Raw genomic sequence first — 16,694 nt, 5'->3', positions numbered from 1 at the left:
TAGGATGAGAAGTAGAAAAGAAGACATACAGTCAGCAGAGGGCGCCATCTGCCAGCACGGGTGCATTTGTGTTGGCTGAAGTGCGTCACTGAGTGCTGGAAATGATCTGCTCTGTTACAATTGGTGATAACACAGTGATGTGACTGACTTCTCCACCCTGCTTTGTTCCTTTTTATCAACCCATAACTTTTCTGAACGATAGCTTTTATAGCTGCATTCTTCATCTCACCAACCCCAATAACAGTGCCGTACTAATGCCGCCACAGTGCCGTGATATTGCATGATGTTTGTAATACTCTCATGCCCTAGATCTCCAGACCTCCAATCAAGGATAAATTTTCCATCAAGGTAAGATTTTAAAGAATGAGCCCAACCCACTGCTCTGCAAAAACTGTTGTGTAACCATTTAAGTCCAAATGTAGCAAGGACTCGAAAACAATTACATCATCAGTGTGATTCTTTGAAAATATAACGTTTTTGCAAAACAATGTTTGTACTTAAAGGCCCTTTTCAGTCAATGTCATTTATTTTTAATCCCGGAGTCACACACCACTCTACCCTCAGACTGCATTTCGGTACTCGACTGCACTAAATGTCCAGTGAGGACTCCGTCACATAACTCACTCTCATATATACTTACATGCATCATCTGTTTGCCACCATGCTCAGTTTTCATACCGTGCTGCTTCAGCCAAGCATGCCTTTCATTGCAACCAAAACCTGATCTCCACTTGTACCCTGACCTCCAGTTGCACCTTGACCTCCACTTGTACCCTGACCTCCTCTATCAGTCAGTCCTTTCCTGTGCTTTGTCTGTGCCACCTTAGGGCTTTTCTGACTTTGACTGATCGTGTCTTTTCGCAGATCTATGTACGGGCACAGTTCGAGTATGATCCTGTGAAGGATGACCTCATCCCCTGCAAGGAGGCAGGAATTCGTTTCAGGGTGGGTGACATAATCCAGATTATCAACAAAGATGACCATAACTGGTGGCAAGGCAAGCTTGAAAACACCAAGAACGGCACAGCTGGACTGATTCCCTCACCTGAACTTCAGGAGTGGTGAGTTTGACCATTTCAATCATCACCTTAATTTGTATGATGTAATCTGGAAGATTGTGATTGGCTGCTGCTGAGGGTAGATGGAAGGAAGATACAGTACAATGCAAGTTGTTCTCAATGCGATTTAAAAGCACTCAGGGATGTACTGTCATCAAGGCTAACAGATATGCTGTGCACTAACCACATGTTCATCTAATTGTTTCTTTTGTTTGTTTTGTTGTAGGCGGGTGGCCTGTATAGCCATGGAGAAAACCAAGCAAGAACAGCAGGCAAGCTGTACTTGGTTTGGCAAGAAAAAAAAGCAGTACAAAGACAAATATCTAGCAAAGCACAACGCAGGTAGAGTTTCCGATGGTTTTTCTGCGCCTTCCCTCTCTCTTCATACAGACAGTAGCTATCTGATTAGTAATCTTTAAGCAAGAGTAAAATCGAATAGGCTTCTAACGCTGATTTGGGTGTCTGACGTCACAAAAAATGGCAGTACACAGTTATTGATTAATGATGAACATTCACGTTTAAGACCTTTAGTGCCTTTTTAGCAAATGTTTGTGTAAAACACAGCAGGGTCATTCATAAAATGGCTGTATTATCTACTTTGAGAAGTACATTTTTATACGATTTTATGCATTCTATCAGATAAATGTTGCATTGTGCCATCGCAATCAAAATGAATACATTTTATTATAATAGTTATTCAGTATATTACATACATACATTGTTTTATATATTAATTTATTTAGCTTAAGTGTACATTACCAGTCACGTTTTTGAACAGTTAAGATTTTAAATGTTTTTAAAGAAGTCTCTTCTGCATTCCAACCCTGCATTTATTTGATCCAAAGTACAGCAAAAACAGTAAAATTTTGAAATATTTGTACTATTTAGAATAACTGTTTTCTATTTGAATATTTTTTAAATGTAATTTATTCCTGTGATCAAAGCTACATTTTCAGCATCATTACTCCAGTCTTCAGTGTCACATGATCCTTCAGAAATCATTCTAATATGCTGATTTGCTGTTCAAGAAACATTTTTATTATTATTATTATTATTATTATTATTATTATCAATATTTAATACAGTGGAGCACATTTCTTTTCAGGATTCTTTGATGAAAAGAAAGATCCAAAGATCAGCATTCATGTGAAATACAAAACTTTTGTAACATTTATATACTACACCTTTCAAAAGCTTGGGGTCAGTAAAGAAAAAAAAAATCTGGAAAAGAAATCATAGAAATTAATACTTTTATTTAGCAAAGATGCTTTAAATTGATCAAAAGTGATGATGATAACATTTTTAATGTCACAAAAGATTTCTCTCAGATAAATACTTTCTATTCATCAAAGAAACCTGAAAAATATTCTACTCAGCTGTTCTAAACATATAATAATAATAAATGTTTTTTGAGCAACAAATCAGAATATTAGAAAGATTTCTGAAGGATCATGTGACTGGAGTAACGGTGCTAAAATTCAGCTTTGAAATCACAGAAATAAATTACATTTTAAAATATATTTAAATAGTAAACAGTTTAAACAGTAAAAATATTTTTTGCTGTACTTTGGATCAAATAAATGCAGGCTTGGTGAGCAGAAGAGACTTCAAAAAACATTAAAAATCTTACTGTTCAAAAACTTTTGACTGGTAGTGTATATATAAAGTATATTCTAAAGTTTGGGGTCAGTAAGATTAAAAACAAGTACTTTTATTCAGGAAGGATGCATTAAATTGATCAAAAGTGACAACAAAAAAAAATTATAATGTTAGAAAAGAAAGTAAATGCAGTTTTTTTGTTTGTTTGTTTTTTTACTTTCTGTGCATAAAATAATCCTAAAAAAAAGTCTTGTAAAATTTATTAAAATAGAAAATTTGTAATAATATTTCAAAACATTATTGTTTTTTTAATCAAATAAAAGAGATTTATGAACATTGCAACCATTAAAATAATCTTACCAACCCCACACTTGAACAGTAGTGTTTGTATTCAGAAAGACAAGAGTTTTTCCAATTTAATTTGACATTTTGTTGTGCTCAAGTTGAAATTACACTATTGAAAATACACCCTTTTAAAAAAGAGAATTTAATGCTGGTATTTGAATACATGAAATGTGTACTTTTTAATTATCAGTTGTTTACGATACAAAAATATTAGTAACAGGTTTGGCATTTTTACTGGAAAGCATAAAATAAAGTGATTAAAAAATGAGACTCATACGAGATCCACTTTATAGAATGACCTGGTATATTATACTCTTTGCTAATGATTAAATGCTAGAATCAGATACTCAGAAACAGTATATGATCAAAAGCACAATTGAACACTGTTGTTGATGGGCATTGCTAACTCAGACCATAAGGAACACTGTCAGGAAGAATACATATATGTCTTTTTTACATCAGTGACGGTCTATAATTAGTATTGTGTTTATATTAGTTCCTGCTTTTCAGCGACAGCAGACTTTTACCCTCATGGGGCGGTTGTCAGCAGATGTTGCTAGAAACATCTTCATTGAGTGATTCAGACTGTAGCTCAGAGGCTGTAGGGAGTGTCTCTGTGTGTCTAGTAGGTATGAGCAGGTAACAGGGCCCTGCGCTGTCTAGCTCAAATAACCTGAGGTCCTGACTGCAGCATTTCCACAAATAGCAGGGTGACTTGTGCCAATACATAGCCAAGTAGCTGTCTGTCTGATTCTGCCTGCTGTTCCCTGACAAAACAGTCCCTTAAGAGTGCACAAGAGTCTTTCATTTTGCTTCAGGTACCACAGGGGCTCATTAAAACCAGCCACAGTGGAAACCTGGGTCGTTATCGCTGATGAGCACACCTGCATATGTATAGCACTATGCAACAAGTGTGTTTATGTGCGTGTTCTCACGGGGAATGCTAAGGCTGTAAGTGAGACGCCCATGTTTTCCGTAAGAGTTTATGGTTGCTGGTAAAGGGCCAGCAGAAAAGTGTGTCTTGACTGTGGATGACTTGTATGCAGACGGCTGAAGTTCATGTGTTCATCATGACTTTAAGTTTAAAACAACACACAGACTTCCACCTAAAATGCACCTGTGTATGTGCTCTCTAATGTGCTGTGACTGGACGCAAATTTTACGACCTCTATAAAAATCGTTCCTGACATTATGAAAGGCAGCAATTATATGATCTCACTAGAAGCACGGTGAACCCCGCCGCATTTAACATCTTATATAAGCATATTATTTAGGTCTTGCTTCAGTCTGCAGTACTAGCTAACACAGGGTCAGGTTACTACCTTCGAACACACAGGATGTTAAACGACGCTGTTGTTACTTCTTTTTAAGATCTCCCCAATAGTGTGGAATAGCTTGAAGGTGAGCTTCCCAAAAGGGGGATTTGTTAGTTCATTGTGTAGACACAGTGACGATGATTCCACTTAAATCATAAAGCCAGAAACATGTTCTATGCAAATATGTGAATTCAAACTGTAATAGCAGGGCTCTACACTTACTTTTCTTTTTAGGAGCACTTGTGGAGCACAGTCAAAATTTCAGGAGCAATAATCAAAAAATCAGAAATTAGAATTCCAATTACGAGGTGATATTTGACTCCTTAAAGTGAATTAAGATCAAGTAGAATAAGAATAAGTTACCAATCAAATGAAATCAGTGTTAACAAAATTAATCTGTACTACAGAGGTGGCATAGAAGAACACAAAAGTGGCTTGTAGGTGTATTTTCATGTTTAATGAGGCTCAGAGGTGGCATAAGTGCAGTCAAACTCAAATTCATGTTGAAATCAATCTTTTAAATATAAAATGTTAAATATAGAAATATTATTCGGCAAAAACGCACATTCGTTCATAAACAAAACATCGCCGTGTTTGAATGGAGATGCGCAGCGGCTTAGTTGTGACTTGTTTCAAACTATTTTTGAGGACGAAATAGAGCAAAATCAGGCAATAGTGTTATAGTTAGACAATGTAAGTCACTTAATATTAACTTCTTGTTTATTTAACTGTTGTATTAAATCAATATCTCGTTTACAAACTCCCTTAAAAATCATTCAAAGCTGTCACTCATCTTAGTTTATCGTGAGCTCACAAAGTTCCATTATAATCAACAAAGCTCTCTACACTGCACAATGAATTACTTTTTTACACTCTCTCTACACTTTGTTTATGAAAGGATTCGTGAGATATGTCTGATGCATTACTCAGTGTTCCAAAAACACTTAGAAACCTTTGAAGCTCCCCTCAGCACAATATGCTAATCAGGTCACTCACACTGGTGCTCCTAAATTTTTTTATATATAGTCGCACGCAGTAGTTTTCAGTTGCAAATTGCGATTGAAATGGTCGCACTGTAGAGTTCTGAGTAGTTGCACAACCTTGATTTCACTTTGTTGCATTATGCAGTGTTTCTGAACACAATTTATAATGCAAGTACACTAAATTTAAAAGTTTGGGGTCAGTAAGACTGTTTTTTCTTTTTTGATTACGGAGAAATAAATGCTTTTATTCAGAAAGGCACAGTAAAACTTTTTATAATAGAAATATTTCTGTTGCAAATAAGTGATGTTCTTTTGCGCTTTCTATTTCTAAAGTAATCCTATCATGGCTTACACAAAATTAAGTAGCATATCTGTTTTCAACATTAATAATAATAAATGTTACTTGAGCACCAAATCAACATGGAGTAATAGCTGCTAAATAATCAGGTTTAATCACAGGAATAAATGTAGATACATGTAGTATATATTAAAACGGAAAACAATTATTTGAAATTGTTATAATATTTCACAGTATTATTGTTTTTACTGCATTTTCAAAAACATCAAAAACATTTAAAGGGTTCATCAGATGCAAAGTTTACTTTTACATGTTGTTTGAACATTAATGTGTGTTGGCAGTGTATGTACAAATCTGCCCTATAATGATAAAAATCCATGCAGTGGTTTTTAATTAATCTGTAAAATAATATCCTCTTTTTCAAATCGAGCCATTCTCAGATGCCTGTCGGTGTGGCGTCACACCCACAGAGGCCGCTCCCACGGTAGTTGATTGACATGAGCTTCCTAATAAAGTGCTAGTTAGCAAGTTTAGCGGCTAAACGCGGCTAAAGTAAACAGGCTCCTCACTTCACAGAGAGAAGAGAGGGGCGGGACAAGCAGAGCTCATTAACATTTAAAGCAGCCTCAACCAGAACAGGATGATTTTTGCAGAGCTGATTTTGGCAAGGTAAAAAAGGTGTTATTTACACTACCATTGAGAAATTTTAACCAAAGCATGTTATTGACTTTTCATTAAGATCCTAAAGAATCATATCAACTTGTGGAAAATGGGCATCCGATGACCCCTTTAAAAAAAACGTACCTAACTTTTGAATAGTTGTGCGAACTTGTAATTCATAGTATTGCAGTGTGTTTTGGTAAAATTCAGTGATCATCTTTGATTTATAATTGTACTAATGGCAAAATAAATTATTGAAAAAAATCAATATTTTCCCACAAAACAACACTGGCCAGTTTATCAGGTACATATTGCTAGTACTGAGTTGGTCCCCCTTTTGCCTTATAGGGATAGTTCACCCAAAAATGAAAATTCTGTCATTAATTACTCATCGTTACTACCTTTCTGGGTCTTGAACGTGCCAGTGGCATTGCTGTCTATGCAGGGTCAGAAAGCTCTCGAATTTCATCAAAAATATCTTAATTTGTGTTCCAAAGATGAACGAAGGTCTTACGGGTTTGGAACGACATAATGACAGAATTTTCATTTTTGGGTGAACTATCCATTTAGTACTTTGTGGCATAGATTCAGCTGTTGTCTTCTGTGGTTAAGTTTGTCTTGCAGGTCAGCTAGTGTCATGGCAGTTGGTTTGAACGCAGTCGCACTGAAGTTCAAGTTTTCAAAACAGTGTTTCAAAAATATGTTGGCCAAGCATTTATTTGTATAAAGTGTTTCTGGCCTAAGGAGACCCGACGGTAGATCTGATCAGATCTGGGCCACTGGAATCACAGTGTTCTCTGAGCGCCCAATCACTTAGGTGATCAAATAGGCTGTGTTGAGCACAGCCCACTCAGCCATCAGCGGCGAGGAGCTCAGATCAGACGTAATCCCTCCTGAGCCCAGTGCCCCACTTTTGTGAGTCTGATTTGAGCTCACTCAGCCAGAGAGGCAGGAAATGGGAATCTTTGGGGTATTACAGCCTTTTTTCAGGTCTTCTCCAAATTCCTCTTGGATTGTTTAATTGTCCAAAACTGTTTTGATTATGTTGGGTTTGTCTCACGCAAGGAGCTTTGTTAGAGTTGTGCTTCGGCCTTTTCTGGCTATATGGCGTAGGTTCAGATCAGGTTAGGAAGGGAAATAGGAAGCATATGGTTGGGGATTTTTTTAATAGGAAGCAGTTGTTAAGAACGTGTCCTTCACAAGGAGAATTTCATCTTTGGGAGACTTGAGACTAAAAAACAACATCACAGCAACGGGATTATAAAGAAAATTGACCTTTATTTAAAGGCGTGTATATCTATAGGCCAGGAAGCGCTTCTCTCAGTTATGTGTGAAAGCAGAAAGGGGTCAGTGGTGGCTTAGCTCAATGTGTGTACAATTTCGATGTCCTATTAGCCCCCCCAACCCCTTTACTCTGTTCCATCCTAGTTATTTTAGCATTGACACACATCATCTAAATCCACTTTTCACTGTATCGTTAAAAACCTACTAGATTATGTTATTTTGATTATGAGATTTGCTGTTATTTTTCGAAGTTAAACAGACAAGTTAAACAGATCATTTTAGAAAATTAAACCGATAAAAAAAACATGCACACAACATACACATACATTCAAAATTATGACAGCTTTTTAGTGCCATGTTAAAAAAAAAAAAAAATCTGAAATTATGAGATTAAAGTTGTGATTTTTTGAAAATAATGTTGACATTTCGGGAATAAAGTCGAAATGTTTCAGGAATAAAGTCGAAATGTTTCAAGAATTAAATAATAGAAAACCAGTTTTATAGTGAAATACAGTGTGTCTTACAATAATGTGTTTTTCAACCTCTTTAATGTGGCATGACAGGTCGCTGTATTCATGCGAATCAATTCATTAAATTATACTATTTTCTTTGTGAAAATTCCAAAATGTCATTTCTCACATGTATTTAATTAAAAAAAAAAAAAAACAATTAAAAAAAAAAAACATTCTAAAGGTTGATATGCTCCAGCTCATTAACATACGTTATATTGTTGTCTTTTCTGAGGTATATAATATTAAACAACTGTTTACAAGCTGTTTTATTTACGGTATAATACAGTAAATGATTGTACATGATATTTAACATCTTTTGTTCATTATTCGCAGAGTGCCAGCCACCCAGTAATCGCAATTATTTTGTGCTTTGTTGTATTTAATACAACAATGCTCAGCTTTCAAATTCTGTCAGTTTTATCACGAAATACAAATTATAAATGTGTTATTCCTCTTTATTCAAGTTTATAGCAAGATATAAAAGTGAAGGAACATCAGAAGGCATGAAAAAAAAAACAGTGTAGCCTAATTTAATGAAGCCAATGTCTCATTATTGTAATCGGAATGATGATTGATTGACATTCCGCTTAAACTGAAGTGAATACAGCGATCTGTCACGCCACATTAAAGAGCGTGAAATACACATTATTGTCATATACATATTGTTTGTATTTTGATTTAAAACTGACAGAATGTGAAAGCTGAGTCTTTGGAATTTCCCCTGGTGCTCCCAATCCGGGTCATTTGCATGCACAATAGGTTAATATGCTCTCAATATATTATAAATTTAATCTCGTAATTGATACGAATTAATTCTCGTAATTTCATCTTTTTTCTTAAAATATTTTGATTTTATTCTCAAAACATTTCAACTTTATTCTCAAAATATTACGACTTCATTCTTGTAATTTTGACTTGATTCTCGCAATATTACGTAGCACTAAAACGTCGTCCTACAGTCGTCAGGGATCAGTATGTTTTTTTTTTTTTAAATTTGAGTAATTTGATCTGTTGGTTTGTGTCAAATTCAGAAAAATAGAAAATAATTGAATAAGATTATGTGGCTTTCATCTGCAGAGTTTTTAATTTACTGGATTATCCAAGAATGGGCATTACCACTTGATTATGTAATATATATATATCCACATATGTCATGATGTATAGCGTTACTGTAATAGAACATTGCTCATACTGTGACCACAAATTCTAATACTTTATCAGATTATCAGAAAAAGCTCTTAATTCCACACTTTAATTGCAGCTTTCAGATTCCAGCCTTGATATGCAAGTGCATTGCTGTGAATGTCAGAGGCATGTTTCATTGTTCAGAGCAGCGATGTTTCACACGCTCTGAAAGCGCCCCATCCAGAGCAGCCCGAGCTCAGGGATGGCCATCATGTCTCTGTTCTTCGAGCATCACAGCTTTGGGCGTGCTTGTTGTTGTATTTGTTTACTGATGTTCTGTTAACTGAGTCATAACTCAATGACCCCCCTCCCCTGTCCATTTTACATGCTGTCTATCTACCAATGGCCTCTGTGCATGTAAGTAACTGTGTTGCTGTGGCATACAGCCTCTGTGCTTAATTTTCTCTTTCTCTGTCTGTCTCTCTGTCTCACTCGACGCCTTTGCTGTGGTGATTTTATTGCCCCCGAAACCATCTTTGCCTTTTAGCAACCTTCATTTTTCTCAATCAACAGAACAAAGATCGTTTTCAGTGTGTGTTTGAATGTTTGTGTGGTATCCATGGTTTTATTTTTGTTGTGTTGTGCTTTGTGTTTTTAGTTTATTTTTAAGTCTGTATACTCTGAACCCCATGCACCTATATCCAGTGATCCACAGCACGACGTGAGGCTTCTCTGTGTGCAAATCCATTAAGCATCCTACATATATAGAGCTGCATACTCAAGGTCATGTGAAAGAGGTGCATGAATCATTTAAGGCATCTATTCAGAGATGAAGATGAGTGCTGGAATCACATTTCACGTGGAAATGACACAGATGGCTCACGTTTCCCACAGCCAAGTCAACTCACCGTCTCCCGCACACACGAATGCTACTGTATCTCACTCAACACACCCCCGCATGCACACTGCAGCCAGTTTTACTCATTATGCAACCGTAACACTGTGGTAAAAAGGCTTAGTGATATAGCTTTGTGGAAGTTTACCACAGCAGTGATACTTTGTCCTTCACTGCAGTCGTATTTCAGAGGAATTATCATTTTATCCCATCAGTCTTTTTATTTTTTTTTTATGCTACCATTGCTAGTGACAGCATCACACTGAAAATTAACAGATGCCTGTTGCATTTTTGTTGTCATTTCACAAAATAAGTAACAGAAAATTAGCAGGATTTTCATTCTGCTTTTTTTCCCCATTCATAGTGTCAAAAAAGGACAAAATGCACTATGTAAGTAGTCCATGCAACAAGTGTACTTTAGTCATGACTTTGTGTTATGACTGAAATCAAGTTGCGATGTAACTCTTAAATCTCATTTGCACATTCACTATGAACTATTGTGGCTAAACAAACTTCTGTTCAAAAGTTTGGGGTCAGTAAGATCAGAGCCGTTAAAAACCAGAGTTGTGTCATGCTTTGATCTCACCGCTATGTGGTCACATGGTTCATGGAGCTCTCAATAGTTCCAAACAACTCTGAATGAGTTTGAGCAGGATATACAGCTGTTTCACTGTATTTGCAGCAATTTTTGGTAAATATTGACGCATGTGCATTGATTTTGCATTAATTGTTGTGCTAACTATGCTTTACAGTAGCATTTTATTCTGGGGAGTGATAAAGAAATGTATTCGTACTCCTCGACAGTCAAATGTGACCAAAAACCTTAACTTTTTAGCAATTAAATCAATGTACTATATTTTAGTTCAGTAATATTTAGTTAATATTTTAAGTAAATTTTTGGTACTAAACAGTATGTGACCCTGGATCACAAAACCAGTCATAAGGGTAAATTTTTCAAAATTGAGATTTATACACCATCTGAAGGCTGATTAAATAAGCTTTCCGTTGATGTATGGTTTGTTAGGATAGGTTAATATTTGGTTGAGATGCACCTATTTGAATATCTGGAATCTGAGGGTGCAAAAAAAATCAAAATATTGAGAAAATCGCCTTTAAAGTTGTCCAAATAAAGTTCTTCACAATGTATATTACTAATCAAAAATTAAGTTTTCATATATTTACAGTAGGAATTTTACAAAATATCTTCATGGAACATGATCTTTACTTAATTTCCTAATGATTTTTGCCATAAAAGAAAAATCAATAATTTTGTCCCATGCAATGTATTTTTGGCTATTGCTACAAATATACCCCAGCAACGTAAGACTGGTTTTGTGGTCCAGAGTCACATATGTACAATAATAATGATCCATGAATGTATTTTCTAATATGATTATTAATTTTATTACAATTAGTGCAGTATTGAAGATGAAAATAGAGAAACATTTTTACATTCTAATGCAAAGAGGCAAATTAGAGGCATTTGGTGAACAGAAAAAAATTTCATAAGTAATGCCTTTGTTTAACCACTAGATTCTTGTATGGCTGTTTAATAAACATACTTGTATACAGCTCTAGTCTAGTTGTTAAAAAATATTGCTGGCCATAATTGCTTACTTACTTTTTTTAGGTTTTGCATTTGAATATATATTTAGACGTTAGCAAACACTCAATTTTGGTAAGTTTAATTGTTTTTTTTTAATGTTAAATTTAAAAAGGTTAATTACTTGCATATTGTTGTTATTTTATGATATTCACATACACAACAAGTGAATATTAATCAATGCAAATACAAAATTTAACCCAATAAAGAAGTTTCAAATAATGTTTAGAAAATAAGGCAACCAATAGCTATCAGTGAAACTCTTTATTATACAAAACATCCAGTGAGGCACTAGGTAAGTTATTCCTAATGAGCAGTTTTTACATAAACTTATTTGACCTCCTACAGGGAGAGAAATATTGCAGAAAGACTGAAATAAATGAGCTTTAATGCTGAAACTATTGGTTGTTTGGAAGTCTATGGGAGTGTCACAACTCTGGTTTTCAACGGCTCTAAGTAAGATATGTTAAAATGATTTCTGAAGGATCTTGTGACATTGAACACTGGAGTAGTGGGTGCTGAAAATTCAGATTTGTAAATACAAAAGTAGAGGAAATAACCATGCAGAATTGTCTTCAGGTTTGACATCGATAACAAGTTTAAATATTCAGAAATGCCAAGTGTGAGCGGCTGGGATGTACTCTCAGCTCGACCTCTGTGCTGCATTTGAACACACTGAAACACGAAGCCACTCTGCTGCAGCGGAGATTGAATGTCACTCAGACACAGTATCAAATCCCCCATCAGGCCTGTAGCATTACATAAGCAGCCAAAACACATGCAGAATCCTCATAGTCCCAATGAAAACAGAGAACAAACACCAATAGCATTCCCCATAAACATCCTCCTTTTCCTTTGTACGATTCCACATGTGTTTTGTACTTTAAAACAACTGTTTCTTTGGAGTCTAATGACAACAATACCGTTTTTGACATTTAAGATCAATCCCTCCCTCTCTTAAATAACAATCTTGTGTTTTTTTTTTTAGTCTTTGATCAACTAGATCTGGTCACATATGAGGAAGTAGTGAAGCTGCCAGCATTCAAGAGGAAAACGTTAGTTTTACTAGGTGTGTATGTAGATCTTGGTTTAATTCCGCATCTTACCTTTGTTAGTTGGCATGAAGCATGTCTCTTACATTTGTGGTTTGTTGTCGAACTGGCAGGTGCTCACGGTGTTGGCCGAAGACACATCAAGAACACACTCATCACCAAACACCCAGACAGATTTGCTTATCCCATTCCACGTAAGAAACAGTCCCAAATCACCGTCTCTAACAATCCCTGTGATTCCTCTACTGATTGGTTATTGCTGAACTAATAACCACGAACTCATTTCTGCCCCCAAAGACACAACCAGACCTCCAAAGAAAGATGAAGAGAACGGCAAGAATTATTTCTTTGTATCCCACGACCAAATGATGCAGGACATCTCCAACAACGATTACCTGGAGTACGGCAGCCACGAGGACGCGATGTACGGCACGCGGTTGGAGACAATACGCAAGATCCATGAGCAGGGACTCGTAGCCATACTGGACGTAGAGCCACAGGTGAACGTTTAACTGCCCTCTGCATTGATTCATGAGAGAAGACAGTTGAACATTAACCTTGTAGGTCATTGCTGTTACGCAGCAATGGTGTTGCATGCTTTCAGAAATATGCTCTGGTTAGAGGAAAAGTTCACCCAAAAATGAATATCATGTGAATATCATGTCGTTCCGAACCCATGAGACAATTTTAACCATGTCCTTTCGTCTACTTTTGTGGGCCAGGGTCAGGAAGCTCTCGCATTTCAATAAAAATATCTTAATTTGTGTTCCGAAGATGAATAAAGGTTTGGAACGACGAGTAATTAATGACAGAATTTTCATTTTTGGATGAACTTTGCCTTTAAGACATGGTGGAGGCATAAAAATCACCTGCAATAACTCAGTCTTGTGTGTAATTATTCTCAGGCATTGAAGGTTTTACGGACAGCTGAATTCGCTCCCTATGTGGTTTTCATTGCTGCACCAACTATCACTCCTGGCATGAATGAGGTGAGATCAGGATCCAAAAATGTGGAGTTCTCAATATGCCATGGCATGTGTCACCTCACTGACAGAATAACTTCTTGACTTCCTCTTCCTTTTTTCATTCAGCTAAATCTTTAGCCAGTCTTTCTTTCTTTTTGCATGCACCTTTTTTTTTTGGCATGTTTTAATTTCTTCTACCTTTCCTCACATCACGCTCAGCTTCCCAGATGGTGCAGGAAGCTGCCTGTGAGTATGACAGGAAGTCAGCTAGATCCTAGTGCCTACAAAGCTATACCCAAACAAGTTCCACTGTGTATATGATCTTTATAACTAAGGTCAATTGGAGAGATGGCAGTTTTTAAGAAAACCCTGAACCACATCTTAGTATGTATTACTGTTTAAAAGTTTTGGGTCAGTAAGATTTTTAAGAAATTAGTACTTTTATTTAGCGAGGATGCTTTGAATTAATCAAAAGTGGCAGTAATGACACTTACAATTGTACAAAAAAAAAATATATATATATTGTAAAATATTATATATCTTATGTGACCTTTGAGGACTGGAGTAATGATGCTAATCATTTAGCTTTAAATCACAGGAATAAAATGCATTTAAAAAAATATTAAAATGGAAAACAGTTATTCTAAATTGTAATAATATTTCACAATATTACTGACCCCAAACTTTTGAATGATAGTGGATGTGTATATACAGTTGAGGTCAAAAGTTTACACACACCTTGCAGAATCAAACATTAAAATGTTAATTATTTTACCAAAATAAGAGGGATCATACAAGATGCATGTTATTTAAGTAGTACTGACCTGAATAAGATATTTCACATAAAAGATGTTTACATATAGTCAACAAGAGAAAATAATAGTTGATTTTATAAAAATGTCCCTGTTCAAAAGTGTACATACATTTGATTCATAATACTATGTTGTATTATTTTTTTTTTTTTTTTTTTTTTTTAGTGATGGCTGTTTATGAGTCACTTGTTTGTTCTGAACAGTTGAACTGCCTGCTGATCCTTCAGGTCCCACAAATTCTTTTTTTCAACATTTTTGTGTATTTAAACCCTTTCCAACAATGACTGTATGATTTTGAGATCCATCTTTTCTCACTGAGGACAACTGAGGGACTCATATGCAACTATTACAGAAGGTTCAAACACTCACTGATGCTCCAGGCATTGTTTTTCCTTCTGAAGCATCAGTGAGTATTTGAACCTTCTGTAATAGTTGCATTCCCTCTGTTGTCCTCAGAGGATTGTCCTCTGTTGAGTCCCTCAGTTGTCCTCAGTGTAAAAAGATGGATCTCAAAATCAAAGGGTTCAAATACACAAAAATGCTGAAAAACCAAAGAATTTGTGGGACCTGAAGGATTTTTCTGAAGAAAACAGGCAGTTTAACTGTTCAGGACAAAAAATAACATGCATTTTTATGATCCCTCTTATTTTGGTAAAATAATTAACATTTTGCAGATTCTGCAAGGTGAATGTAAACTTTTGACCTCAACTGTATACACTAATGCCATCCTTCCCAACTCTCCCACCCTCTGTTTACACCATCAGGATAATAAACTACATTTTCTCAAATGGGCACCTTGTCAAAATCCATCCATTATCCTTTCAAAAGGCCCTTTTTCCCCTTTCATCTACTCTTTCACTTACTCTTTTTCTTTCATGCTGCAGGACGAGTCATTACAGCGGCTGCAGAAGGAGTCCGAGATCCTCCAGAAGACATATGCACACTATTTTGACCAAACCATCATCAATAACGAGATTGACGAGACTATCCGGCTCCTGGAGGAAGCCATAGACCTGGTTTGCACCACGGCCCAGTGGGTTCCAGTGTCCTGGGTCTACTAAAACGGCAAACCCATCAACCTGTAACCTTACACCTGTCATAACCTCACAATTTGCAGTGCATCTCTGCAAGAAAAAAAAACAAAAACAAAACTTCAGAACTTTCCCATGATGCAAACAGAAGCCACCTCTGACGTTCAACAACATCGATGTACCTGCAGTGAGCCCGGTCTTGGCCCCTCACAGACTACCTAGACGTAGTGTTGTATTAATGAAAAAAAAAATCAATAAAATAAATTACTAAATATTGTCATGTCTATATAGCTAGGAGGCAACATTTTGTAGACGTTTGATTTAAAGAGACAGTATCCCACATAATGCATTTTCCTGAAAGGAGTATTTTTCTGTTATTACCAGAGCGAAAGTGCAGTATTGCTACAGCAGAATCCTCACAGCTTTCATCTGTCCAGCCCGTCCATTATCTCAGCCATCATACATAATCCCCACATTATCCATGAGGCAGAGCCCAGCTGCTTTAGCACAACCCTCAGATTCAGCTTTGCCTTTTTTTGGTTTGTTTTTCCCATTTCACCCTCCTCTACACACGGATACTGTCTCTCTAAAGACGTACATAAATGTTTTAGAGATTTGAATGAGATCTCATGCATGTGAACATTAACGAGCGTCCATGCTGTAAGTGTTAGCTGTGTTCAGACCGTCACCCACAGCAGAAAACATTCCATTCGTCTGGATGAACACATTCAAACAGGTGGAGCCGGTGACGGGGAGGGAAAAAAAAAAGACCTATGCACATCCCTTGCATTTTGGCAACTTTGTAAACAGTTTATTTTTACCAATCATGTAGTAAAATGTGTTTGTAAATGGTCTAAATTTTTATTTGTTGTAAGATTTGGGGGTTCGGGATGAAAATGAGTTTGCGGCATTTCAGAAATGTGTCGTTCGAGAGTATTGTTGAATCGGAAATTTCATTTTTATTCTGTGCAGTTGTTTGAGAAAGAGGTGCATCTGTGCACAGAGAAAATCCAACACGGTCTGTTCATCTGAATGGTTCTGTACATGACAAACTGTTTACTCAAACTGCCCTGTGTAAATGGCTCTTGCCGATGACGGAGCAGCTCTTCGGTATGAGCGTGTTTTTTTAAATATATTTCCTTTTATGTGGTGAAGA

General features: G+C 36.2%; 1 protein-coding gene across 1 annotated transcript in view; it reads left to right on the top strand.

Annotated features, from left to right (window-relative positions):
- The window catches only part of caska (calcium/calmodulin-dependent serine protein kinase a), a 158,040-nt gene extending 141,346 nt beyond the window's left edge, over positions 1-16,694 (top strand). Inside the window, 7 exon segments of the mRNA XM_051119953.1 lie at positions 865-1,061; positions 1,285-1,400; positions 12,667-12,747; positions 12,844-12,924; positions 13,028-13,230; positions 13,636-13,719; positions 15,392-16,694. Coding sequence (XP_050975910.1) covers positions 865-1,061; positions 1,285-1,400; positions 12,667-12,747; positions 12,844-12,924; positions 13,028-13,230; positions 13,636-13,719; positions 15,392-15,568 — 939 coding nt within the window. The 3' untranslated portion in view covers positions 15,569-16,694.

The sequence above is a fragment of the Labeo rohita genome, chromosome 9 (genome assembly GCF_022985175.1).
Source record: "Labeo rohita strain BAU-BD-2019 chromosome 9, IGBB_LRoh.1.0, whole genome shotgun sequence".
Lineage (NCBI taxonomy): Eukaryota > Metazoa > Chordata > Actinopteri > Cypriniformes > Cyprinidae > Labeo > Labeo rohita.
Note: the sequence above shows the minus strand (reverse complement) of the source record. Positions and strands in the feature narration are given on the sequence as shown.